Here is a 27,547-nt window from a genome sequence, read left to right on the forward strand (position 1 = left end):
ATGGAATGGTGAGTAGCTTTGTATTCCTCTCTGTTTACAATACTCCAGTCACCACCAGAGCTGTACCAATTATGGTGACAGTTACACAGCTGGCGCTAAATGCTTAGATCCAGTGTCTGACTGAATAGTCTATAGTAACAGCCGCTGCTCTGGATGTGACCAGAGTAGAAGCATTATCCTGACAAGGTAACGCCATATGATAACATGAAGATTCCAGCTCTGAAGGTACGGGTGACATTATACAGTGACGCCGGACTCACCAGAGTTTGTGGCTGCCCACCTTCCTATAGATCCGCTCCATGAAGTCAGACACTGTACCTGTCGGAGAATAAATAGAAATTCAGTCTTCATTACAGACGGCTAATAACACGCAGTGTGTAACGGGGTTCACAGGACTGCAGCGGCGCCCCCCCCCGCACAGAGAATGTTTAATTATCAGGCGCCTCTGGGGCCCAACGACTCGCTGCGCCGGAATATTTATTACACGCCATTTACACGCAGCACAGTTCAAAGAACCAGGAATGTTCTGCCTCAAATCAGGGGATGAGCAACGCAGATCATCGGGGGAGGGCGACCCCAATTCTACCAGGTATTCTACCTTCTGGGACTTAAAGGGGCACTCCAGCTTTATGCAAAAGTAGTGTTTGTGTAGAATTCCTCACTCTTTTCTGCTTGCTGTCAGTGAACAGAGGCATCTAGAGGCAGAAAACCTCTCCCTAACGCTGCTCTCAGCTGATGGTCTGCTCTATAGACTATCCAGTCCAGAGAAAGCCTCCACCTCTTGGCTGTTACAATGCATCAGAGCAGGACGCTGCCGGTGTGTGCTCATCTCACACAGGATTCAGTTGTAACAAACCCTCAGCTCTGAGGAGTGTCAGGTCTAGATGAGCCTCTAGATTATAAAAGACAGCAAGCAGAGATCTTAAAGTTAGTGACAAACATTACAGTGTACATAGGACTGGCCCTTTAACCCTTTCAGTGTCCTAGAGGTGGGGTTGATGGGAGATTATTATTAGTATTGGAGGATGGGTTTAGATTCTGTCCAGCCCTGGAAGTGTTAACTAGCTTAGGGACATGAAGGATGCCTGTGCGGGGGAGAGTAAGATCCGCAGCCCGTCCCAAGCGCCTTCTCATTAACTTATAATTCCCCGGGTTCCGATCGTCCCTGAACAGGAATCAGCGAGATAAGCGCACAGCCCTCAGCGTCCACCTCTTAATTAGCGCCTCGGACTCGTTAGAATTAATTGAGCTCGCAGGAAGCTCGCGGTTTCTCTAAATTTAATTGCTCTGAAGTTAAAAACGTAAAATACAAAAATTAAAATCCAGGTGGAAGCGGGCGTCTCCTGATCCATGTAATTGAAGTATTAACCCTTAAGCTCCAGGGGAACACCATACTGCAGAGGGGGAGAGCAGACTTTATTAAAAGGGACAGGATCATTTTCTTACTCCTATCCGTGTCTGGGAAAGTTGGGTGACAACCAATTACAGCTTCATGGTGAATCAGTGACCCATGCCCTGCTGCTAGTTTACTGCATAAGAAAGTAGATCTGCCATTCAGGAACCTAGGAAAGCTGAGTGGCAGCCCCCATAGAAGCCATACTGGTTGCCAGCCAGCTCTCCTAGACTCCTGAATGATAAACCTATCCAGACATCTTCCTCCCCTTCTGCTGTGCAACTTTGTGGATCTGCCATTCAGGACCCTGGAAAAGCTGGATGCCAACCGATATTGGCTGCCTAGTTAGACTATGGTTATCATGCAGCGAAATAGGAGAGAGTGTCTAAGTAGATCTGCCATTCAGGTGCCTGGGAAAGCTGAGTGGTGAACATTATGGCTGTCATTACCACTCCCAAGGGGGCTGCCTCCATAACGCTATCTCTGCAGAAAAATAGAGTGAGGCATCTAAGGAGCTATGAGAGTGCATGACAGCCCTATGGGAAGCAGCACAGGAGGTCACACAGCTTTCCCAGAGACAGATGCAGGTTTAGGGACACTGGGTGATAGTTGATCGTCACTCACCATCCTTTGTGATGAAATGTGGCCCTTCCCTCTTCATCAGAATGCTGAGCAGGATAGCCTGAGAGGCGAGGCAGGTGCAGTCCTAATAGGGTAGATGAAGGGGGTCATCATCTATCAAATCTAAGCGACGGTGGAGATAAGCGGCTCAGGGACTCACATTCAGCTTCTGCAGGATCTCGTAGGTGGGGCGGTGTCTCCAGTCCGCCACAATGATCTCAGGCTGTTTCTCCTGGTCGGCGACCGGGATACTGGACTGTCTGTTGACCTTTGAGTGTTTGGGGACTTCAAGCTCCTCGAAGCTGTGAAACTCTGGAATTCTGGGAAATGAATGACTGCACAGTCAGGGGCCCCGAGAGATCTGATAAGCAGCACTAAAATGATATGGTAGCCGCTAAGCTCCTACTGCATTAATGTAAGGGTCCATTCACACGCCCGTATTTATGGCTCTGCATCCGTTCCACAATTTTGCAAAACTGGTATGGACCCATTCAATTCAATGGGGCCGCAAAAGAGCGGACAGCACACCGTGTGCTGTCCGTATCCGTAGTTCCGTTCCGCAAAAAAAATAGAGCAGGTCATATTCTTGTCCCCGGACAAGAATAGGCATTTCTATCATAGGGCCGGCCATGTGCGGTCCGCAAAACACTTACAGACCTTAAAGGAGTTGTGTCTTCTCAGACTTCGATGGCATATAAGTAGGATATGCCACCAGGTGCTGTTCCCACCTTGAGAATGGGCCCCCAAATGTAAAGGAGAATGCACCACACATGCACGGCTGCCCTCCATTTCTTTGGGACTGCCGAAAACAGCAGAGCATTGGCTTGGCTATTTTCGGACATTCCACCTAAGTGAACGGTGAGCGCACCGTACAACAGCGGTGACCACTCCATTCACCGCTATGGAACTGCCAGAAATAACCAAGCCAGCGCTCGCCTATTTTCAGCAGTCCCATAGAATCGGAGGTCGGCCGTGCACGTGCAGCCGCTTCTCACTCACTTTGGGGTCCCATTCTGGAGATAGGTGCTGATCACAGAGGTGGGATCGGCACCTATCTGACAATGGTGGCATATCCTAGCAATAGGTCACCAACGTCTAAGATGAGACAACCCCTTTAAGAAATTTACACCAGGGCAGATAAGCTGTTTTCCTATTGTGTGTAGTGTCCCTTTAGGAATCATGTTAAGGGGTGTCTCCTGCAATAGCTGGGCAGTATTTGCTATACAGCAGTAGGGGATGTGGATGGGGTGGTTACTTACATGTCTGACTCGCTGATCCTTAAGAAGTCCAGCTGCTCGACCATTGCTCCAGATATAAGAGTCTGCAGGAAGAAACAGTCAGTAAGCAGGAGGAGAACCCCGATCCAGCAACAAGCAGCATCTGAATCAGATCTGGGCAGAGATCCTGACCCTTCGAGGGGTTCTTTAAGGAGACAAGCTACCATAATTTGCAGGTAGTGCATTCAAATCCATTAATAGTTAAGTATCCTGTAAAAATTTGTTATACTCTAGTCACATCCAAAGCTGCATTCAACGTTCTGTTAACTGCCATGCGGAACCAAACAACATGAAATCTTAGCTCATGGTGCAGTGCATTGTGGGAGATGTGGTGTTTTCTGGCGGAATGGACAAATAAAAACTACATCTCAGGGCCCGGGAGATAGATAGAAACAGCTTTGAATGTGACTGGAGTACAAGCATTTGCAACGATCTTTATTGGCTTAGCTGGCATCCCATACATCACTGCACTCGTCTGCAGTGCATTCTGGGAGATGGATGCAGCATAATGGGAGGTCCTGTTTCTTATAAGAATTATAATGTGAATGCAGCTCTGGTTGTGACTGGAGTAAATGACGAGATCTGAACTCAGACATTAAATTCAGGATTACACTTGCCGGTAATCATTTTTCCATGAGCCCCCGACAGCACCCTTGAGAGACAGTTTCCATCCAGGACAGGAAACTTCGTGGAGAGCTCTTAAGGAGGGGCTCTGCTCCTATACCACCAGTTAATTGCGAGAAGTTATCCTAAAACACATCTAACACAAACTCTCTCTAAGGGTAATCCTGAATTTCCCTTACGCCCATGACAGCACCCTTGAGAGAAGATCTAGAATAGTAACTAGCTTAGGGGGGTAGGACCACTGCCTGCAAGACCTTCCTGCTGGAAGACACACGGTCCTTAGAGTCTAAATCTAACCTGTAGTGAAGAAACAAAGTACATGGAGACTTCCAGGTATCAGCCCTACAAATCTGTTCTAGAGATGCATCAGCCCCGTCTGCACAAGAAGCAGATATGGATCTGGTTGAGAGTGAGCACCAAATCCCAAAGGGGGAGCTTACCCCGCTAAGGAATAGGCTAAAGTGATAGCCGCCGCCGCCCCCCCCCCGCTATCCATCTGGATAGAGTTCTAGAAGAAGCTTTATTACCTTTGTTTCTTCCACTGTACAAAAAGTCGAGAGGATTTCCTCCATTGACCAGTGACTTTCAGATATTCAGACATGCATCTTTTATAGTCTAGATCAGTGGTGCCCAACCATTTTTCGTCTGAGGGCCGCACAAGACATGGTATAAATTTTGCGGGCCAGAACCAGGTAGCTTTGCCAGAAAGAAATGCAAACACTGTGAGGGGGCACATATGAGCATTACTATTATAAAGGGGCAAATATCTGGGCATTACCACTGTGAAAGGGAGCACATCTGGGCATTACCACTGTGAAAGGGGTCCCATCTGGGCATTACCACTGTGAAAGGGGTCCCATCTGGGCACTACCACTGTGAAAGGGGTCCCATCTGGGCACTACCACTGTGAAAGGGGTCCCATCTGGGCACTACCCTTGTGAAAGGGGTCCCATCTGGGCACTACCCTTGTGAAAGGGGTCCCATCTGGGCACTACCCTTGTGAAAGGGGTCCCATCTGGGCACTACCCTTGTGAAAGGGGTCCCATCTGGGCACTACCCTTGTGAAAGGGGTCCCATCTGGGCACTACCCTTGTGAAAGGGGTCCCATCTGGGCACTACCCTTGTGAAAGGGGTCCCATCTGGGCACTACCCTTGTGAAAGGGGTCCCATCTGGGCACTACCCTTGTGAAAGGGGTCCCATCTGGGCACTACCCTTGTGAAAGGGGTCCCATCTGGGCACAACCACTGGAAAGGGGTCCCATCTGGGCATAACCACTGGAAAGGGGTCCCATCTGGGCATAACCACTGGAAAGGGGTCCCATCTGGGCATAACCACTGGAAAGGGTCCCATCTGGGCATAACCACTGGAAAGGGGTCCCATCTGGGCATAACCACTGGAAAGGGGTCCCATCTGGGCATAACCACTGGAAAGGGGTCCCATCTGGGCATAACCACTGGAAAGGGGTCCCATCTGGGCATAACCACTGGAAAGGGGTCCCATCTGGGCATAACCACTGGAAAGGGGTCCCATCTGGCATAACCACTGAAAGGGGTCCCATCTGGGCATAACCACTGGAAAGGGTCCCATCTGGGCATAACCACTGGAAAGGGGTCCCATCTGGGCATAACCACTGGAAAGGGGTCCCATCTGGGCATAACCACTGGAAAGGGGTCCCATCTGGGGCATAACCACTGGAAAGGGGTCCCATCTGGGCATAACCACTGGAAAGGGGTCCCATCTGGGCATAACCACTGGAAAGGGGTCCCATCTGGGCATAACCACTGGAAAGGGGTCCCATCTGGGCATAACCACTGGAAAGGGGTCCCATCTGGGCATAACCACTGGAAAGGGGTCCCATCTGGGCATAACCACTGGAAAGGGGTCCCATCTGGGCATAACCACTGGAAAGGGGTCCCATCTGGGCATAACCACTGGAAAGGGGTCCCATCTGGGCATAACCACTGGAAAGGGGTCCCATCTGGGCATAACCACTGGAAAGGGGTCCCATCTGGGCATAACCACTGGAAAGGGGTCCCATCTGGGCATAACCACTGGAAAGGGGTCCCATCTGGGCATAACCACTGGAAAGGGGTCCCATCTGGGCATAACCACTGGAAAGGGGTCCCATCTGGGCATAACCACTGGAAAGGGGTCCCATCTGGGCATAACCACTGGAAAGGGGTCCCATCTGGGCATAACCACTGGAAAGGGGTCCCATCTGGGCATAACCACTGGAAAGGGGTCCCATCTGGGCATAACCACTGGAAAGGGGTCCCATCTGGGCATAACCACTGGAAAGGGGTCCCATCTGGGCATAACCACTGGAAAGGGGTCCCATCTGGGCATAACCACTGGAAAGGGGTCCCATCTGGGCATAACCACTGGAAAGGGGTCCCATCTGGGCATAACCACTGGAAAGGGGTCCCATCTGGGCATAACCACTGGAAAGGGGTCCCATCTGGGCATAACCACTGGAAAGGGGTCCCATCTGGGCATAACCACTGGAAAGGGGTCCCATCTGGGCATAACCACTGGAAAGGGGTCCCATCTGGGCATAACCACTGGAAAGGGGTCCCATCTGGGCATAACCACTGGAAAGGGGTCCCATCTGGGCATAACCACTGGAAAGGGGTCCCATCTGGGCATAACCACTGGAAGGGGTCCCATCTGGGCATAACCACTGGAAAGGGGTCCCATCTGGGCATAACCACTGGAAAGGGGTCCCATCTGGGCATAACCACTGGAAAGGGGTCCCATCTGGGCATAACCACTGGAAAGGGGTCCCATCTGGGCATAACCACTGGAAAGGGGTCCCATCTGGGCATAACCACTGGAAAGGGGTCCCATCTGGGCATAACCACTGGGAAGGGGTCCCATCTGGGCATAACCACTGGGAAGGGGTCCCATCTGGGCATAACCACTGGGAAGGGGTCCCATCTGGGCATAACCACTGGGAAGGGGTCCCATCTGGGCATAACCACTGGGAAGGGGTCCCATCTGGGCATAACCACTGGGAAGGGGTCCCATCTGGGCATAACCACTGGGAAGGGGTCCCATCTGGGCATAACCACTGTGAAGGGGTCCCATCTGGGCATAACCACTGTGAAGGGGTCCCATCTGGGCATAACCACTGTGAAGGGGTCCCATCTGGGCATAACCACTGTGAAAGGGGGCACATCTGGGCATAACCACTGTGAAAGGGGGCACATCTGGGCATTACCACTGTGAAAGGGGGCACATCTGGGCATTACCACTGTGAAAGGGGGCACATCTGGGCATTACCACTGTGAAAGGGGGCACATCTGGGCATTACCACTGTGAAAGGGGGCACATCTGGGCATTACCACTGTGAAAGGGGGCACATCTGGGCACTACCACTGTGAAAGGGGGCACATCTGGGCACTACCACTGTGAAAGGGGGCACATCTGGGCACTACCACTGTGAAAGGGGGCACATCTGGGCACTACCACTGTGAAAGTGGGCACTACCACTGTGAAGGGGGCACATCTGGGCATTACCACTGTGAAAGGGGCACATCTGGGCATTACCACTGTGAAAGGGGGCACATCTGGGCATTACCACTGTGAAAGGGGGCACATCTGGGCACTACCACTGTGAAAGGGGGCACATCTGGGTATTACCACTGTTAAGGGGGCACATCTGGGCATTTTGTAGTAGTAATGCCCTCTGTGCCCCCTTCACAGTAGTATTGTCCTCTGTGCCCACTCCACAGTAGTAATGTCCTCTGTGCCCCTCGTGCCCCCTTCAGAGTAATATGCCCTGACACACACACCACAGTGGATGCTTTTTTTTTTTTTTTACTGAAGCAGCAGCAGGCTCAGCTCGGCTGCAGTGTACACTACAAGGCACACAGTTTTCAGGAGGACTAGAGAGGAGCTGGATCAAGCGAGTGGCTGCAAAATTGGAAAGTTTTTTCCTACCTGGAGGAGGGTGAGCTGCGGCCGGCAGCAAGCACAGAAGTGAGTGAGATAGGTGCGCGCACACTTTCTGACTCAGTGCACACACGCTACTTCATACGCTGATCCCCCTGCTGCGGCCCTGCCCACGTGACCTTCCCTCCTCTGTCTGTCACTGCTGGCTGCGCTCATCCTGCCTGAGCCATTCAGTTAATGATTCACTGAATGGCAATGGCCGGCCGAGATGAGCGCTCACACATAGTTCGCTGCCTGATGCCGGCGGCACTGCACGGGCCGCATGACACAGCTTCGCGGGCCGGATTTGGCCCACGGGCCGTAGGTTGGGCACCACTGGTCTAGATAATGGAGCCTCCTCTCTTTCTCGTTCTTTGGGGATTGACACAAGGATGGAAGAACAATGTCTTGGGTCCTATGAAACAGGGAGACCGCATCCATTTCGTCCCCATAGAGAATGAATGGGTCCGCACCCGTTCCACAGAATTGAGGAACGGGTGCGGACACATTCATGGACGTGTGAATGGACCCACATGCCTGGCAGAGGTGACAGCCACCACAAAAGCAGTTTTGAAAGAAAGTTTTAATAGATAAATCCTGAATCCTGCAGAGGTTCGAAAGGAGGCTCCATAATTCTAGACAAAACTAGATTAAGATCCCACGGGGGAACGGAAGATCTGATCACAGGCTTAATCCTACTAACCGTTTTAAAGAACCACCTAATCCACGGATGATTGGCGATAGGGAAATCAGAGAAAGCACTAAGGGCAGAAACTTGAACTTTTGTAAAAAATCCCAAATTTTGGACATAGGAGGAGAACTCAAGGGATCTACCGGGACTTTATAAAAATGTAAGAAGGTCTTCCGTACTCTGATGTAAATAGTAGAGGTTACTTCTTTCCTACATAATAAAAGGGTAGATACAACTTCCTTAGAAAGACTCCTACGCGCTAGAATTTCCCCTTCAAATACCAGGCTGTTAGATAAAGGTTTCTCCCTTCCAGATGGAAGACAGGACCCTGAAACAACAGGTCCTGCCTGTCCGGAAGAATCCAGGGATCTGCAAGAGATAGCTCCCTCAACTCAATTTTTTCGGATTTAGAGAAAATAATAGGTCGCATTTTTTGTTCTGTCTGGTTGCAAAAAGGTCTACTTCAGGTTGGCCCCACAGCTGAACTTTCTGACTGAAGACTTCTTGGTTTAAACACCATTCTCCCCGATCCAAATGGTTTCTGCTTAGATGATCCGCCACCTTGTTTTCTGTTCCCTTTAAGTGTACGGCCTTGAGGAAAGGAACAATTAGAGAAAAAATGCCTGCAGCCAAGGACATAAGATTTTCTGACCTTGTCCCTCCTTGCCTGTTTAGGTAGGATACCACCGTGACGCTGTCTGCGAAGATTTTTACTCCCTTTCCTCATATTTTGGTAGGAATTCTCTTAAGGCCAACAGAACCGCTCTCAGCTGCCTCATATTCTGGGAATCCTGACTGTTGAACTCCACACCCCCTGCCGAACCCCCCACTGACAATAGGCCCCCACCCGGTATCCGTGGCATCCGTGGTGATGGTTATTTGCTCCTGTAGATCCCAAAGGAGGCCCTGAGTCAGATTTCAAGGTTCCAGCCACCAGGTTAAGGACCTGAGCGGTGGGAGGAAGCGGGGCATTCAACGGGACAATGACCCCTGCCACTCTTTTAGAATCTGCCATTGAAGCACCCTGGAGTGAAACAGGGCCCAGCAGGTATCATGGAGGTCATTCTGCCTAATACTGCCATACCTTGCCTGATAGATTTTTTGAGGCTACCAGGGACCGCAGGTTCTCTCTTATTTGGGATATCTTGCGCTGAGGGAGGATGCAACGTAGCTTCACAGAATCCAGAATCAGTCCTAGAAACACACGCTTGGGAAGGGGTCAGGTTTGACTTTTCCCAGTTTATCTGCCACCCTAGCTCTGCTAGAAGTTCTATTACTTCTAGAAGACGAGAGGTTAGAAGGTCTTCGGATTCTGACACCACTAGAAGATCGTCCAAATAATGAATAACCAGAATGTCTCTGTTATGTGGCCATAGCCTCTGCCATCAGTTTTGTAAAAAGCCTGGGGACCTGAGATGTTCCAAACGGAAGTGCTCTGTATTGTAAATGGTGAACTTGGCCTTCCATTGACACCGCCATTTTTGAAAATCTGCATGAATTGGGATGTGATAACAGGCATCCTTTATGTCTATGGTCGCCATGACACAGTCATTGAAGAGATGTTTTATTGCAGACTGTACAGATTCCATTCTGAATTTTTTGTATTTTAGGCGTTCCCATGCGGCCCTTGCAGAAGGGGGTGTCCCTCCCCTTACTTCCTCCTCTTTTACTGTAGCCACATGCGTTCCAAATACCGGAAGATGCGTCCTGCAACTTCCGGTTCGCGCGCAGAGCACGCCGAAAAAACTCTAAGCCCGCCCCCTGCCTCTGTAAATTGCTCCAGGCCTGGAGGAAGGCAGAGAAAAGGCCCTGGACCTCCTGAACACTGCCAGGAGGATCCAGCGTGCCAGCATCACCTCCCGGGTATGCTGGGATTGCCCAGGAACACTGGCCCGACAGAACACATCCAGGACCCAGAAGGATTGGCCCCAGACTTAGCAGGCGGCTCCTAGTGGAGTCTTATGCCGCACCGGGTAACCCCTATAAATGTTGCACCTCGGGGGCCCCTGCAGCCTGATCCTAGCTCTCCACATAGACGTCCTATCCATAGGACAGGAAACAGAAACTTGTGGTACAGGGGCAGAGCCCCTCCTTAAGAGCTCTCCACAAAAGTTCCTGTCCTGGATGGAGGCGGTCTCTCAAGGGTGCTGTCATGGGCGTAAGTGAAAACTGGGGGTGCAGTGAGGGATGCAGGCGAGTCATCTGCTAGTTGTTGCTTTGGCTCTCCCTCCCCCGTTGCCCCCTTTAGTTTATGGCGCTGGGAACATAAAGCTTTTTTGGAAGCTTTCCTGTAAGGAGGCGAAATCTGAATTAATTGGCAAAAGTTCAGAGCCCGGGGAGGTAAATCACAGAATTGGCTGCCAACGAGCAGAACTTTAAAAATCTTCAATTATTTTAATCGTTTTCTCTGAAGCTCCGTCATTAAGTAAAGTGGTAGAGCGGGGGGGAAACAACCCAAAACCTCCAGACGGGAGCAGCTCTCTGCTTTTTGGGAAATTCGACTTCATGCGTTTACACGAGGTGAGGGTTAAAAAAACAACAACATGAAACAGAGTGCAGCGAGCGCAGCGCCCCCTACAGAGAGGCATTGTCTTGGTTAGATCTTCTGGGAAAGCTGGGTGACAACCTAGAAACCAGTACAGCCACAACTACAGCTTCCTTGGGTGCTCCCCAGCTTTACCAGGTTCCTGAAAGGCTAGTGATGATCCATCCTTCACTCCCACAGCCAGACATATCTATTCAGGAACCTGGAAAAGCTGGGTGACAACCCCAAAACATGTATAACATATGTATAACTATAAAATATAGCTTACAGCTTACATTGGGACTTCCCCAGCTTTTCCAAGGTCCTGAATGGTCAATCTGCCTTGCGGTGATACACTGTCCACTCCCATAACCAAATAGCTTTTTCCAGGAAGTTGGAAAAGCGGAGTGACAACCCCAAACACATGTATAGCTACAACTATGGCTCCCTTGCGAGCTGTTCCCCAGCTTTTCCAGGTTCCTGAATGGCTAACAAGGATACACCCTCCATTCCCACAACCAAATATATCTATCCAGAAAGCTGGAAAAGCTGGGTGACATGTCAGAAATATAAATACAATATTTTCAATAGTTTTTTTTTGCAACAGAAAATCAACATATATTTAGGTTTTTAACAGGCAGGGAGCAGCGGCGGTGAGGAGGAGGAGGAGGAATTGCCGCCATCGACTTGTCACTTATGTGAGATTAAAGTAAATCTGAAGGTTTGGAGCAATTCACAGGTTCTATGAATAAGTAAAAAGAGCTAAAAGCACGACGACTGTAAAGCCGAGAAACACAATCTGGTCAATTATTCAGACGTCGAGGACTGTGCTGCGCCCCATCCCTGCAACCACAGATGTAGCAGAGCTCGTCATGCCATCTGTGGGTAAACATAGGGCTGCACATAAACCGCCTGCATTACCTTAATACCTGGGCATACAAGTAAAAGCTTGTGGAAAATTCAGCTCTGCTACATCTGTAGGAACCAACTGTCAACAAGCACTGAAGACGTATCATTAGCGATTTCACCGCACAGCAAGGTTAAGTCATGGCATCAAACCGATGCAGCAGGTATTTGGAACTGGAGATGTAGCAGAGCAGAATGTGCCATTGACCACTTTTTGTTACCGTCTGCACATAAATTCTCGTCTGGCTTTCCAAAAGTCATGCTCCCATACATTGGGTAAGCTTAGTGGGGGTGTAATGGTGGCCATATTGGCTGTCACACAGATTTCCCAGTACCAGATATAATATTTGAATACAACATACGTGTCCTCACAGATGAGCTCTTTGTAGCTGCAGTCCCAAAGCTGACCACTAGGGGACTAAGTTTAAACATGGCCTATATGAGGAGTTAGGGAAGGGGGCACATGTCCTCCATTATTTGCACCCCAATAGAGAGTGGATGAGACACAAGCTGTCACTTACCTGCAGTCTGTCCACGTGAACGTTGACACCTGCCACGTTTCCATTCTTAAAGGAGGCGAGCATGTCAAGGATGGGGTTAAACCGGCTCCCCCTGAGGATTAGAGAGTAGACAGGGGGCAGAGTTATGGAGGCCGCAGGGTGTCAGTGTAAAAATCCTAATTCTTATTAATTCATGCTGTACCGGATGTTGTCCTCTCGAATCAGCACCAGGAACAGGGGGCGCCCCTTCATCTTCCAGTACTGCCGGATGAACTGCAGCGCGTTCTGCAAAAGAGACAAGGACCACAGGTAGCAGCAATCTCTCCCATCACTTCTGGTGCAGATTCCAAGGCTCCGCCAGCAGAGTATACAGCAGGAAAACCCATCATCTACATGTCAAGTGCTAAGGACTGAGGCGCAGGAAAAGGTATATGTGTGGGGGCACTCTGCTGGGGTTTCTCCTTTAAGATCCTATCCCCCAGCATGGAGAGGGTTAAACACATTTTTGCCATTTTCTGCCCTGGTGGGTTTGCACACAGTCGCATTTACTTTATTAATCCCAGTAATTGAAATCGTTTTTGGCTACATTTCCCTAAACTCGTCAATTTGCATTGCAGGCAATAAGTGCAGAATTATTCGGGTGGGGGGAGAGGATCACATAGAGACCTGCAGAAACACACGTGATGTCTCAGCCGACATGTGACATACCGCCCAGCACACCCAGTTATACATCCCCACTGCTGGGGAAGGGAATCACCCAGCTTTCCTGAGTGACAGATCTGCCTCATTCTGCAGCAGTAGGGAAGGCGAGTGTCCAAATCTGCTTCACAGGACTAGGGATGCGCGAATCAACTTCCGATGAAAAATCCCAAGTCGATTTGCATAATACTTTGTTTCAATACTGTGCGGAGCGAGCGCTCTGTACAGTATTAGGCCTCATGCACACGGCCGTTGTTTTTGTCCGCATCCAAGCCGCAGTTTTGGCGGCTCGGGTGCGGACCCATTCACTTCAATGGGGCCGCAAAAGATGCGGACAGCACTCCGTGTGCTGTCCGCATGTGTTGCTCATTTCCGTGGTCCGTAAAAAAAATATAACATGTCCCTTTTCTTGTCCATGCTTTGCGGACAAGAATAAGCAGTTATATTAAAGGCTGTCTGTGCCGTTCCGCAAAATTGCGGAACGCACACAGACCCCATTCATGTTTTGCGGATCCGCAGTTTGCAGACCGCAAAACACACAACGGTCGTGTGCATGAGGCCTTAGAATGTATTGGCTCTGATGAGCCGAAGTTATTACTTTGCGAAGTCTTGCGAGACTTCGCATAACAACTTCAGGAATCAATTTCTACTCGGAACCGAACCAGAGTTCGGGAAATGTTTTTTTACAGTAGAAATTAATTTCTGAAGTTATTACCTGAAGTCTCGCGAGACTTCGCGAAGTAATAACTTCGGCTCATCGGAGCCAATACATTCTAAGACTGTACGGAGCGCTCGCTCCGTACAGTATTGAAATGAAGTATTATGCAAATAGACTTCGGATGTTTCATCCGAAGTCGATTCACTCATCCCTAGTCAGGACCCTAGGAAAGAACTGAGTTATGTAAGTTTTCACTCAGCTTTCCCAGAAACAGACAGCACTAGGACCCAGCTGGGCAGAATCTGCTGCTCATTATCCATGGCCGCTGAATCGTTATAACAATTAGAGGACCATAAGAAGCCGACAATTAATGATCCTGGCCGAGTTCTGCCTTGTGACAGTGAATGATGGGAGTGATAGTCCCATTAATTGATTCCTCTGCCCTGGAAATCCCTGACTGATTTACAAGTCCTGGCTGGCAGGTCCTGTGATATAGCAGAGCCCAGGTGTCAGGGAAGAAGATTCAGAAAATTATTCGTCCAGTTTACTGAAGATTCAGAAATTGCAAGAGAATTAGATTAGTGAGGTCCTGCTGCCTCTATATCTTGCCCTATACTCTAGTCACATCCAAAGCTGCATGCATTTTGAATTCTGCAGATTGTCCAATGGAGTCCATCAGCACCATGGCCAACACATGTCACACTGCACTAAGGTCACGTAATGCAGAAATGACAACAGGGCATCCTCTGAAGTTGCAGGTGGTTGGAACAGTTCCCCGCAAATGCCCTGACTGGCAGAGCACAGGTCAATTTTTGCTGCATGCTAGGTTAGTGTTTTTTATATTTTTAGCACTGAGTGCTGGATTATTGGAATTTCTGAGATTAAGATTGGAGAATGACCCGACACACGGAGTACGATTAGTGCACACGGGACTTACCTGAATGTCATCAATGAGCAGCATGACGTCCTGGGACATGTAGAAGTCGCTCAGGTCAAACACGATGGGGTAACAGACGACCGTCTTCCCCAGGATACGATAAATCTGCCGACAAAAATGTGACAAATACATGAATGGGCTCTTTAAAACACAGGTGGAGTGCGCCAGAAGCATGTCTGTACCCAAACAGAGCACTGGGGGTGCAAAATGGCTACTGTATCCTATACAGATGTAGCAGAGCTGAAGGAGTTCAGAATTCTCTTGTGATTAAGGGTCCAAGGGAGCAGCACCTTTAATTGGCAATCCACAGCATAATATAGTGGGGTGACCCAAAAAGGGTATTTGGCAGGGGAGAGAACTCCGCCAACCCCCCTTTTGCATCAAGTAATAGGTTACCTGCAGCGCAAACCTCAAGGATAACTCAGCTCTGCTACATGAGGTCAAACCTAGATAGGACCCATCCCAGAGACAGCAGATTGCTGGCTGCAAGTATCTTCATGAATGGAAACACTCTTTAAATAGAGAGAGTAAGATTATTTCCTCCTTGCCAGAATAAAAGATTAGATTGTGAGCTCTTGGGGTTTGAGTCTGATGGGAGAGAAGCAACACGTGATACCACAGAGCACGGACACGAGACCTATGACGTTCCTGACCTTCGATGTCCCGAGGCACCCGATGGGTCTGTCTGGTCTTCCTGACAAACCCAGCTTCTCATGGACCCCGAGCTGAAGATAGGCCTGTAAATAACCACAAGATATGTTAAAGGACCAGTGACCAATAGGTTATAATGGTGTAGCAGCTTTAAAAGTAGAGACGCTGATATAATTGGCAAAGTACAGACCATGGGGGAGGGGAGGTTTCTGTACCCATTACCGTCAGCCTCAGAGGGCTGATAACAGGGAGCAATAGACTGCACGAGAAATTAGAGCACAAACATATCATAGGAATCAGTGGTCTGCAAGCTGTGACTTTCTTGTTGTGGTTAAACTACAACTCCCAGCATGCTCTGACACCCTTCGTCTTGCTGGGAGTTATAGTGTTACCACAGTTGCAGACCATATAAACCACAGGAGTGGGCGCCAGTACTTAGTGTCAAAGTTTAATACAGAGATAAAAAGAAACAAAGTATCTTATAAATAAAGCGCTAATCTCCCATCTGGATACATTGTAATCGCAGAATAGAAATATTTAACCCTAATATAACCCGACAGATTATCCTGTGACACAAGAGCCACACAAAGAGGCAATCCCTAGAAATCAAAGTGAAGAATCTACTGACCCCCATGGTGAAGTTTCCGAAGTTTTAGGTAAAATAAATAAAGTTTAAAAAGCATCCGTCAGCAGTTTTGACAGTTTGCTAAACTGCGGACAGCACTAGGTAGAGACTAGGGAGAGTAAGACAAACATACATTTTGTGGAGCTTTTCATATCAGGAGTAGTGTGAATAGGATGCTTTATTTGACCAGGTTCTGCTCCGGCAAGTGTCAAGGAGGCGGATCTTCAATGTTACGTGCTCTGCTTTAGACTGCTCCACAGCCCCTCCCCTTTGAGTGACAGCTGTAGTTGTCTTCTGGTTGGATTATACAGTGAGCAATTCATAGTGAAGCTCCGCCTCCTGGACACTTGCAGGAGCAGAACCTGGCAGAATAAAAGTTCATATGCACATTACTCCTGATGAGAAAACCTCCACAAAAGGTACCTTTGTCCTGCTTTACCCAGTCCTAACTAGTGTTGTCAGCAGTTTATCATGGTCAAAACTGATGACAGGTACTCAATCACTTTGTGCAGCTTTCTAATTCCGCCCAATTTCAAGATCTCTGACTGCTTTCTGTGAATGGAAACATGCTTACATCCAGAGAATATAAACCACTACAGGCCCCATACCTCTCACAACTGATTGATCTAATTGTATCCAGGGCGGACAATGCTCCAGACTGATACATTTCACCTGCACCGATACATTGTGGCTGACGCCGTACGTTTCCGTATAAGTTGCACCATTTTTGGCACAGAGAGACTGGTATAAGTGCCTCATTAAGCGGCCGCTGGAAGGATCGGCTTCTCATTTGCAGGCGTCCAGTTTTCACAGGCTCTTTATTTGCAGCAGATTAAAAGCAGCCGCCATTAACAGCTCCGCTCCTGAAGACAGACGCTTCCTGGTGATAAATGGCCGCCGCGTGGACGAAGACAACACAGGGAGATTTATCTCAAAGAAAGCGGAATTGCAAATATGTTTACTATTCCCAGGCAGAGGTAATAATGGATCATGGGGTGGAGAGGAGAAGAGTCGCAGGCTTTTCAGAGACGAGCGTCATGTTGGATACAACAATGGCGCTGACAGTGAGCGCTCCATGACATCTGTACACCCACTACACATCTTACGGATTTCCATGCTGCTCCTCTCGGCGGTCAATAATCCAAAACCATTGTCCACAGGTTGTATCCAAATGAATGGGGCTGAGCTGCAATGCCAAACACAGCCACTGGATAAGAGTGGCGCTGTCTGTGGGAAATAATCTCGTACAATCTCTGTCCAGATAATGAATGACGACTGGATGGTATTGAAGGGTTTGTTGCATGACATAGACACTGACATACAGGACGAGGGCTGGAAATAAGCGGCGCCCAGTGCGAGTGTGAACTGACCCCAGGCCTTGAGGATGGCAGCGCGGCAATTATGTTGTCAGCTTGGGTAATGATTCGACCTCCTGTTTTTCTGACCCAAAACACAGGATGATCTACTGCACACATGTCCAGCCTGGCATCGGATGAGAGGCAGCGCCCCCGGAAAGAGGACGCCCGCGGCTGCCAACCAGTCAGACATTACTAGGCGATGCCAGTCTAATCTACTTGCGGTTTCCTGGTTTCACCTGTGCAGCCATTACATACTATCGGGAGGGAGGTAGTCAGAGCCTCATGCCTCTCATTAGCATCAATGCATTGTGGGAAGTGATATAGGAGTCTCTGCCATTTAGGAGTGTTGGAAAGCAGAGCTGTAATGGCAGCCATCTTGGTTCTCACCCAGCTTTCCCAGAGACAGATAACTAAAAACAGTGGATTTTTACAGACTGCTTTGACCAATGCAACCTCAGGGCACATTTTTTTATTTCAGGGGCAGCGCTCTTCAGTATGGCAGACATTCGTATCACACTCGGCGGGGCACTTGTAACTGGACTCTGTGGTCATCCTGAGAACGGAGCCAAGCAGCAGCACCCCAGCACTTGACCTTCAGAGCAGGCATATGGCAGGATTATCAGCATAGCCAGTTGTACGAGTGACCTCGGTGGCATCGCACGCTGCCGTGCTGAATCTCATCATCATGGATCTCGCTGCTTCCTCCATGGAAGGCGTCCTCATCCTGTAGACAGCCAGCTTGCCTGGCACCAGCAGATAAGCAGAAGGGCCAAGCCTTGGAGCTGGCACGAGGCTGAGCTGTGACTGGCACTGCTTGTATTAATGACTGCACCCAGCCTCCTCTGTGCAGTAATCAAGGGTAAACACTGATACTACTTCCGATAATCCATGGCAGAGGTGCCCGCGCCGTACCTTTGCCCCCACCCCGCCGCCTGATTCACTGTGACTTACAATAATGGAGTCTCCACCATTCATAGACTTCCCGAGACAAATTACATCTCCATGATATAACAATGACTCACCACTAATTACATTAAGACTCGGAGATGTCAAGATAACGAGCGCAGATCAGTGCGGTCCGACTGTAAGTGGCCGCACCTCATCCTCGCCAGTGCAGAGGTCAGTGACACAACGTGATAGCCGCTAAGTAACTCACCTTCACCAGCTCCTGCTGCGGCCAAATCTGAATGGGCTCCACCTGTTGTGGGGTCTGAGTCTGAATACCGTAAGTGTTCAAAAACACCTGTAACCTGAGAGCAAAAGAGAAGAAGTAATTACAGGGGGCAGTATATTATATTCCTGTACACAGGGGGCAGTATTATAGCAATTATATTCTTGTACATAGAAGCAGTATTATAGTAGTTATATTCTTGTACGTAGGAGGCAGTATTATAGTTATATTCTTGTACATAGGAGGCAGTATTATAGTAGTTATATTCTTGTAGATAGGAGCAGTATTATAGTAGTTATATTCTTGTACGTAGGAGGCAGTATTATAGTTATATTCTTGTACATAGGAGGCAGTATTATAGTAGTTATATTCTTGTACATAGGTGCAGTATTATAGTAGTTATATTCTTGTACATAGGTGCAGTATTATAGTAGTTATATTCTTGTACATAGGAGCAGTATTATAGTAGTTATATTCTTGTACATAGGAGGCAGTATTATAGTAGTTATATTCTTGTACATAGGAGCAGTATTATAGTAGTTATATTCTTGTACATAGGAGCAGTATTATAGTAGTTATATTCTTGTACATAGGAGCAGTATTATACTATTTATATTCTTGTACATCAGGACTGTCACATTTATATGCCCAAACAAAAATTTTGCTATTGGATATGGTTGAGAATTATATTTGTGACAGTAAAACGTTATAAACACCTTTTACCGAATTCATTTTCAGGCGTGAAACATCACAGATCGGGATCACAGCGGTGACTTCAGAGGAGATTTTTTTAACAGGTTTCTTAGCAACAAGAAGATAAAAATCCTCCCAGACAATTTTCTAAGACAACTTCTTGCTTTACTGCACATGGTCATATACAGACGATTTATGGAAGATCCTATAGAAGCTGTATAACGATATATCACATTTAGACGGAGGGAGGTCTTACCGCTGGCTCTCTGCTATTAGCGCCACGTGTATCATTGTGTCATTGTCCAGGGGCCCCTGAAATAGGCAACGGCATGAGTAAATACAGGAGCAAGTACTGATTTATGAAGCAAGTTCCACATTGGTACAACATTGCTGCTGCCTGGAAACTATCAAAAAGCAGGCTAGCTGCTGCTTCTATGGTTTCCCTACATACTCCGGACAGCTCAGTCTCATTAACACCTATATATTTTGACCACAGCATGTAAATAATAACCATATAATTATATCACTGGGTATTCGTCACTATGACGCTGTTGGCCTGGGTCATCAAATCCGCAGTTGGGACTGGTCATAAACATCCGTATGTAAAATATGTCAGCATTAGGGCCATGTGAATGTATGACCCGCAGTCCCAGCAGGACACCATCATGCACCAGAGGGACAGAATAAAGGATAAGAGATATATTAACAGCAGTTTGTTGATGGTTTCCTTAGAACATTCACACTCCTGTATCCAAGCATAGTGATGTGTTGTAGCATGACTGCATTATTTACTGGAGTAACTCCTTGCTCAGAATATTTCTGTTCCCTCCACCATGCTTTACACTGCATCTCTACTCGTTCATACTGGTTGCAAGTTTACTATTAAAATGAGGATACAGCGCGCAAAAAGTGTGTGGAGTCTTGATATGGGGAGGGGTCTGTGCTTAGGACAAGTTCCCTTTAAATGTATTATTACAGTGGTCCCCAGTGATGTCAGTGCTCCCTATAAATTGACTTTTCTTCACCCCTACAGTATGGTTGCTTGCATGGCGTCCGCTTTACATCTGATTTTCTGCCCCCTCGCCGGCAGTGTGTACTGTTAGATTCAGTCCTAACACTGAAGAGCGATCACTTCTATTACTGATGTATGAGCCCTGCGAATAATGTGGAGAGGATCTACAGTGGCGGCAGTTGTAAGATGGCTGGACGGCGAGTGGCGTTCCAGTCACGACGTCCTTAATTAAATAAAGCGGGCGCGCTGGATCAGACTATTTCACTGCTAATGCATTTCTTTACACCAAGAACGATTAATCTCCTGGACAGCGCTGGGGCTCCTGGGGGCCGAGCAGCTGCCTTAGGGGAGGGGGGTGGCGGGGGTGCAGGATTCACTGCATCAGTTCAGATTCTGCAGCATGAACATATAAATTTTTTTTTAGAAAATGTACTTGTTTTATTGGGGATAATATGTCGCTGTATAATAACCGGCGAAGAAGGAGAGCAATGGAGAGAGCTGGGCGTGCGATTAGTGGGACATGAACGGCGCAGGACGTCCTCTCTACAGTCACTGTGCAGACGATGTCACAGACTGGTATTCTTAAAAAATAAATGCATCCCCAAATCACTGCTTTATCATCCATATTTCACTCTGGGTCTGGGGTCTATAATAAGGAATGAGCATGCTGGGTTTCAAAATGCCTCTGTTACCGCAGGTGACAAACCGCCAGAGGGTCTGGAGGGGCCACAGCCTATTCCCCTCTCCTCACTGACGGCAGATCTACACTCACCTAAAGAATTATTAGGAACACCATACTAATACGGTGTTGGACCCCCTTTTGCCTTCAGAACTGCCTTAATTCTACGTGGCATTGATTCCACAAGGTGCTGATGGCATTCTTTAGAAATGTTGGCCCATATTGATAGGATAGCATCTTGCAGTTGATAGAGATTTGAGGGATGCACATCCAGGGCACGAAGCTCCCGTTCCACCACATCCCAAAGATGCTCTATTGGGTTGAGATCTGGTGACTGTGGGGCCATTTTAGTACAGTGAACTCATTGTCATGTTCAAGAAACCAATTTGAAATGATTCGAGCTTTGTGACATGGTGCATTATCCTGCTGGAAGTAGCCATCAGAGGATGGGTACATGGTGGTCATGAAGGGATGGACATGGTCAGAAACAATGCTCAGGTAGCCTGTGGCATTTAAACGATGGCCAATTGGCACCAATTTTGGTGAGCTCGTGCAAATTGTAGCCTCTTTTTCCTATTTGTAGTGGAGATGAGTGGTACCCGGTGGGGTCTTCTGCTGTTGTAGCCCACCTTTCTTTCCCATTCTGACATTCAGTTTGGAGTTCAGGAGATTGTCTTGACCAGGACCACAACCCTACATGCATTGAAGCAACTGCCATGTGATTGGTTGACTAGATAATCGCATTAATGAGAAATAGAACAGGTGTTCCTAATAATTCTTTAGGCGAGTGTATACCATAAAGTGGTAGGAATGACTGGAAGCCAAACCAGTCCATGGGCTAATTTACTTCCTGTGCCTCTCTTATTACACTGTTACTTTCTGGGTTAGTGGTCCTGGCCCTCTATTACTCTTCCAGACCTGCATCTGGGGTCTGGCCACTGTCTTATACATTCTTGGCTCTGGCTCCCCTTATTTATTATTTTTAGATCGGGGTCCTCGCTCGTTACTCCTAGGGTGCGGGGTCCTCGCTCGTTACTCCTAGGGTGCGGGGTCCTCGCTCGTTACTCCTAGGGTGCGGGGTCCTCTCTCGTTACTCCTAGGGTGCGGGTCCTCTCTCGTTACTCCTAGGGTGCGGGGTCCTCTCTCGTTACTCCTAGGGTGCGGGGTCCTCTCTCGTTACTCCTAGGGTGCGGGGTCCTCTCTCGTTACTCCTAAGGTGCGGGGTCCTCTCTCGTTACTCCTAAGGTGCGGGGTCCTCTCTCGTTACTCCTAAGGTGCGGGGTCCTCTCTCGTTACTCCTAGGGTGCGGGGTCCTCTCTCGTTACTCCTAGGGTGCGGGGTCCTCTCTCGTTACTCCTAGGGTGCGGGGTCCTCTCTCGTTACTCCTAGGGTGCGGGGTCCTCTCTCGTTACTCCTAGGGTGCGGGGTCCTCTCTCGTTACTCCTAGGGTGCGGGGTCCTCTCTCGTTACTCCTAGGGTGCGGGGTCCTCTCTCGTTACTCCTAGGGTGCGGGGTCCTCTCTCGTTACTCCTAGGGTGCGGGGTCCTCTCTCGTTACTCCTAGGGTGCGGGGTCCTCTCTCGTTACTCCTAGGGTGCGGGGTCCTCTCTCGTTACTCCTAGGGTGCGGGGTCCTCTCTCGTTACTCCTAGGGTGCGGGGTCCTCTCTCGTTACTCCTAGGGTGCGGGGTCCTCTCTCGTTACTCCTAGGGTGCGGGGTCCTCTCTAGTTACTTCTTGGGCCTGGGGTCCGGCTCCTCTCTCATTACTTCTTGGGCCTGGGGTCCGGCTCCTCTCTCATTACTTCTTGGGTCTGGGGTCCGGCTCCTCTCTCATTACTTCTTGGGTCTGGGGTCCGGCTCCTCTCTCATTACTTCTTGGGTCTGGGGTCCGGCTCCTCTCTCATTACTTCTTGGGTCTGGGGTCCGGCTCCCCTCTCATTACTTCTTGGGCCTGGGGTCCGGCTCCTCTCTCATTACTTCTTGGGCCTGGGGTCCGGCTCCTCTCTCATTACTTCTTGGGCCTGGGGTCCGGCTCCTCTCTCATTACTTCTTGGGCCTGGGGTCCGGCTCCTCTCTCATTACTTCTTGGGCCTGGGGTCCGGCTCCTCTCTCATTACTTCTTGGGCCTGGGGTCCGGCTCCTCTCTCATTACTTCTTGGGTCTGGGGTCCGGCTCCTCTCTCATTACTTCTTGGGTCTGGGGTCCGGCTCCTCTCTCATTACTTCTTGGGTCTGGGGTCCGGCTCCTCTCTCATTACTTCTTGGGCCTGGGGTCCGGCTCCTCTCTCATTACTTCTTGGGCCTGGGGTCCGGCTCCTCTCTCATTACTTCTTGGGCCTGGGGTCCGGCTCCTCTCTCATTACTTCTTGGGCCTGGGGTCCGGCTCCTCTCTCATTACTTCTTGGGCCTGGGGTCCGGCTCCTCTCTCATTACTTCTTGGGCCTGGGGTCCGGCTCCTCTCTCATTACTTCTTGGGCCTGGGGTCCGGCTCCTCTCTCATTACTTCTTGGGTCTGGGGTCCGGCTCCTCTCTCATTACTTCTTGGGTCTGGGGTCCGGCTCCTCTCTCATTACTTCTTGGGCCTGGGGTCCGGCTCCTCTCTCATTACTTCTTGGGCCTGGGGTCCGGCTCCTCTCTCATTACTTCTTGGGTCTGGGGTCCGGCTCCTCTCTCATTACTTCTTGGGTCTGGGGTCCGGCTCCTCTCTCATTACTTCTTGGGTCTGGGGTCCGGCTCCTCTATCACAGGCAGGATAATGATCTGACTCCAGGATGAGACTTTGTCACAGAGAATGAATTCGCAGCTCTGGTCTCTGTATTGGAATTTCATGGGCGGCTGCACCTGATGAAGTGCTATCAGCCGCCGCGCTGTCATTTCCCAGTCCACTTATTCTCAGGGACTTTGTGGCGTCTGTTCGGCTCCTCTGCTGGATGCACTTCATACACACAGAAAAAAAAGAATATCCAGGAAAAATAGGAGAAATGTAACAGGCCCCTCCCCCTTTACTGGCCCCTCCTCCTTATTCCTGCTCCTCCCCTCATTCTAGGTGCAGTAGGTGTGGATAATCCCTCTCGCTCACTTTCTAGTTATAATCACACACAGAGGTAAGGTTACTTTCACACTGGCGTTTTGGCTTTCCGTGTGCGAGATCCGTTCAGGGCTCCTCTCACAAGCGTCCAAAACGGATCAGTTTTGCCCTAATGCATTCTGAATAGAAAAGGATCCGCTCACAATGCATCAGTTTGCCTCCGATCTGTCTCCGTTCCGCTTGCAGCGTTTTGGTGTACGTCTGATGAAACTGAGCCAATCTGGCACAATAGAAAACGGATCCGTCTTGGCTATGTTAAAGATAATACAAACGGATCCGTTCTGAACGGATGCATGCGGTAGTATTATCTGAACGGATCCGTCCATGACAGCTCCGCACAAAACGCGAGTGTGAAAGTAGCCTTAATATAATGGAAATCCTAATGAGCTTGTATTTACACAGCAGAAAATCGCAACAAGCAAAACTTCAGTGCAAAGCATGGGGGAGAGACAAAGTATCAGCCTGAACCTCAGAGATACTGGATGTATTTCACACTACCTGAGATGCCAAAAGACCATGCAGCTCAGCTGGGGTGACTGCTCATAGTTGTGCCCTACTGGAGTAGAGCAGCAGTGTAAAGAATGGGGATGGACAGAGCAGCAGGACCTCCTGGCAGTGGAATTCTGCAATGCCTCCAATTGGCTGCTCTGCACCTTGTAGTGTCACAGATGTCCCTCCATCTGCTGTAACACAGGAGCGAAGCGTCACCCACACCCAGGATCACTGGGCGCTCAGCGGCTGCTACTTTCCAGGGACTCTTCACAATGACCTCCTGTATAACCGCACAGCAGCTGCTCGCAGGGAGTCACGACCGCTACGCGTCGCAGGCGCTGGGGGCACAGGCGAGTGGCTCCGCTATCTACAATTTACTGCCGATTAAATTATCTAAAAATGTAAAATCACAAGAAGCTGTGACCCCGCCGCGCGAGACCGGGGGCGTCAAACTTCTGCGCCGACAGAGACGGTTACATGAACAGCAAATGTGCAAATACACGGAAACCATCTCAACAAGCACTGGATAGATACAGTCATGTGAAAAATTAGGACACCCTTTGAAAGCATGTGTTTTTTTGTAACATTTTTAATAAAAGGTTATTTCATCTCCGTTTCAACAATACAGAGAGATTAAAGTAATCCAACTAAACCTAGAAAACTGAAGAAAAGTCTTTTCAAGATCTTCTGTAAATGTCATTCTACAAAAATGCCTATTCTAACTGAGGAAAAAGATAGGACACCCTTGCCCCTAATAGCGAGTGTTACCTCCTTTGGCTGAAATAACTGCAGTGAGACGGTTCTTGTAGCCATCTACCAGTCTTCGACATCGGTCTGAGGAAATTTTACCCCACTCCTCAATGCAGAACTTTTTCAGCTGTGAGATGTTTGAGGGGTTTCTTGCACGTACAGCCCTTTTCAAGTCACCCCACAGCATCTCAATGGGATTCAAATCTGGACTTTGACTTGGCCATTCCAGGACTCTCCATTTCTTCTTTTTCAGCCAATCTTTGGTTGATTTACTAGTATGTTTTGGGTCATTGTCATGTTGCATGGTCCAGTTCCGCTTCAGCTTTAATTTTCTAACTGATGGTCTCACATGTTCTTCAAGCACCTTCTGATACACAGTAGAATTCATCGTGGATTCTATGATGGTGAGCTGACCAGGTCCTGCTGCAGCAAAGCAGCCCCAAACCATGACACTTCCACCTCCATGCTTCACAGTTGGTATGAGGTTCTTTTCTTGGAATGCTGTGTTTGGTTTACGCCAAACATGTCCTCTGCTGTTGTGTCCAAATAATTCAATTTTGGACTCATCTGTCCAAAGAACATTATTCCAGAAGTCCTGGTCTTTGTCAACTTTATCTCTGGCAAATGTCAGTCTGGCCTCGATGTTTCTCTTGGAAAGCAAAGGTTTCCTCCTTGCACACCTCCCATGCAAGTTAAACTTGTACAGTCTCTTTCTGATTGTAGAGGCATGTACTTCTACATCAACAGTAGCCAGAGCCTGCTGTAGTTCTCAAGATGACACTTTAGGGTTTTTGGAGACCTCTTTTAGCATCTTGCGGTCTGCTCTTGGGGTGAACTTGCTGGGGCGACCAGTCCTGGGCATGTTGGCAGTTGTTTTGAAAGCCCTCCACTTGTAGACCATCTTCCGGACAGTGGAATGGCTGATTTCAAAATCTTTTGAGATCTTTTTAAATCCCTTCCCAGACTCATAGGCTGCTACAATCTTTTTTTCTGAAGTCCTCTGACAGCTCTTTTGCTCTCACCATGGTGCTCACTCTCACTTCAACAGTCAGGAGCACACCAAACTAAATGTCTGAGGTTTAAATAGGGCAAGCCTCATTCAACATGCAGAGTAACGATCTACTAATTATGTGCACCTGGTGTGATATACCTGTGTGAGATCTGAGCCAATTTAAGAGGGAATACATGTGAGGGTGTCCTATCTTTTTCCTCAGTTAGAATAGGCATTTTTGTAGAATGACATTTACAGAAGATCTTGAAAAGACTTTTCTTCAGTTTTCTTTGTTTAGTTGGATTACTTTAATCTCTCTGTATTGTTGAAACGGAGATGAAATAACCTTTTATTAAAAATGTTACAAAAAACCACATGCTTTCAAAGGGTGTCCTAATTTTTTCACATGACTGTATGTGCACCGCTATCACACGGACCCCGACGTTCCTCAAGGCAGGGGTCCTACGGGGGAGACTTACCAAAAATAGTGCTCAAAATGGTGCTCAAAAATGGCTCAGTTGCCCATAGCAACCAATCAGTTATCCTTTGCATCACTTTGTGTTTCAATTTCTTACAATCTACAAGATCCTTGTTAGCTGTCAGTGAATGAACACGATGTACAGGGAGTAAACCATCGTATCCAGTCTGTTTGTCTAAACCAGGCATGCTCAACCTGCGGCCCTCAAGCTGTTGTAAAACTACAACTCCCACAATGCCCTGCTGTAGCCTGATAGCTGTAGGCTGTTCGGGCATGCTGGGAGTTGTAGTTTTGCAACAGCTGGAGGGCAGCAGATTGAGCATGTCTGGTCAAAACAGTCCAGACTGATACACTGTAGCGAATGACCAGAAAGTGGGCCATAGAGGGCGACTTCCCATGCAAACCCCTGTCCTCCAGGATATGCGATTAGGGCCACTTACCTGGTTGGAGTACCTCATGCTGATGTTCCTCTGGTCGCTTCGATGGACGTAGCGATGCAAGGGGTCAATGTCTTTAGGGCTGATTAATTCCTCCACTACAAGGAAAAACAAAGCATGGTTCCCGTCATCCACATCTCCATCCTATAGGCGTGGACAGTAATTCGGATCCACACAAGGTCTCCCACACCTCATCAGAATCTCCCAGTGGTGCAGCCTCAGGCTTCAGGCCTGTAGCATTAAGTGCTCAGATATAATTAGACAGATGCTGGGAGGCTGTACCCGCTGTGGCGACACGAGGGCAGCAGCACCACTAGGTGATCACAGCGTCTGCTGAACCCTGGATGCTGGTGCCAAAAA

General features: G+C 48.7%; 1 protein-coding gene across 3 annotated transcripts in view; it reads right to left on the bottom strand.

Moving 5' to 3' along the window:
• The window catches only part of PHKB (phosphorylase kinase regulatory subunit beta), a 125,552-nt gene that overhangs the window by 12,767 nt on the left and 85,238 nt on the right, over positions 1-27,547 (bottom strand). For all 3 annotated transcript variants that reach the window (XM_044274286.1, XM_044274287.1, XM_044274288.1), the window contains 11 exons: positions 27,191-27,285; positions 19,519-19,574; positions 18,555-18,648; positions 15,418-15,501; positions 14,765-14,869; positions 12,673-12,755; positions 12,492-12,582; positions 3,274-3,335; positions 2,175-2,334; positions 2,018-2,099; positions 261-318 (listed from right to left, as the gene is read on the bottom strand). In XM_044274286.1, coding sequence (XP_044130221.1) covers positions 261-318; positions 2,018-2,099; positions 2,175-2,334; positions 3,274-3,335; positions 12,492-12,582; positions 12,673-12,755; positions 14,765-14,869; positions 15,418-15,501; positions 18,555-18,648; positions 19,519-19,574; positions 27,191-27,285 — 970 coding nt within the window. The remainder of the gene's footprint in view (positions 1-260; positions 319-2,017; positions 2,100-2,174; positions 2,335-3,273; positions 3,336-12,491; positions 12,583-12,672; positions 12,756-14,764; positions 14,870-15,417; positions 15,502-18,554; positions 18,649-19,518; positions 19,575-27,190; positions 27,286-27,547) is intronic.

This window comes from Bufo gargarizans, unplaced genomic scaffold, assembly GCF_014858855.1.
Source record: "Bufo gargarizans isolate SCDJY-AF-19 unplaced genomic scaffold, ASM1485885v1 original_scaffold_1626_pilon, whole genome shotgun sequence".
NCBI classification, from domain to species: domain Eukaryota; kingdom Metazoa; phylum Chordata; class Amphibia; order Anura; family Bufonidae; genus Bufo; species Bufo gargarizans.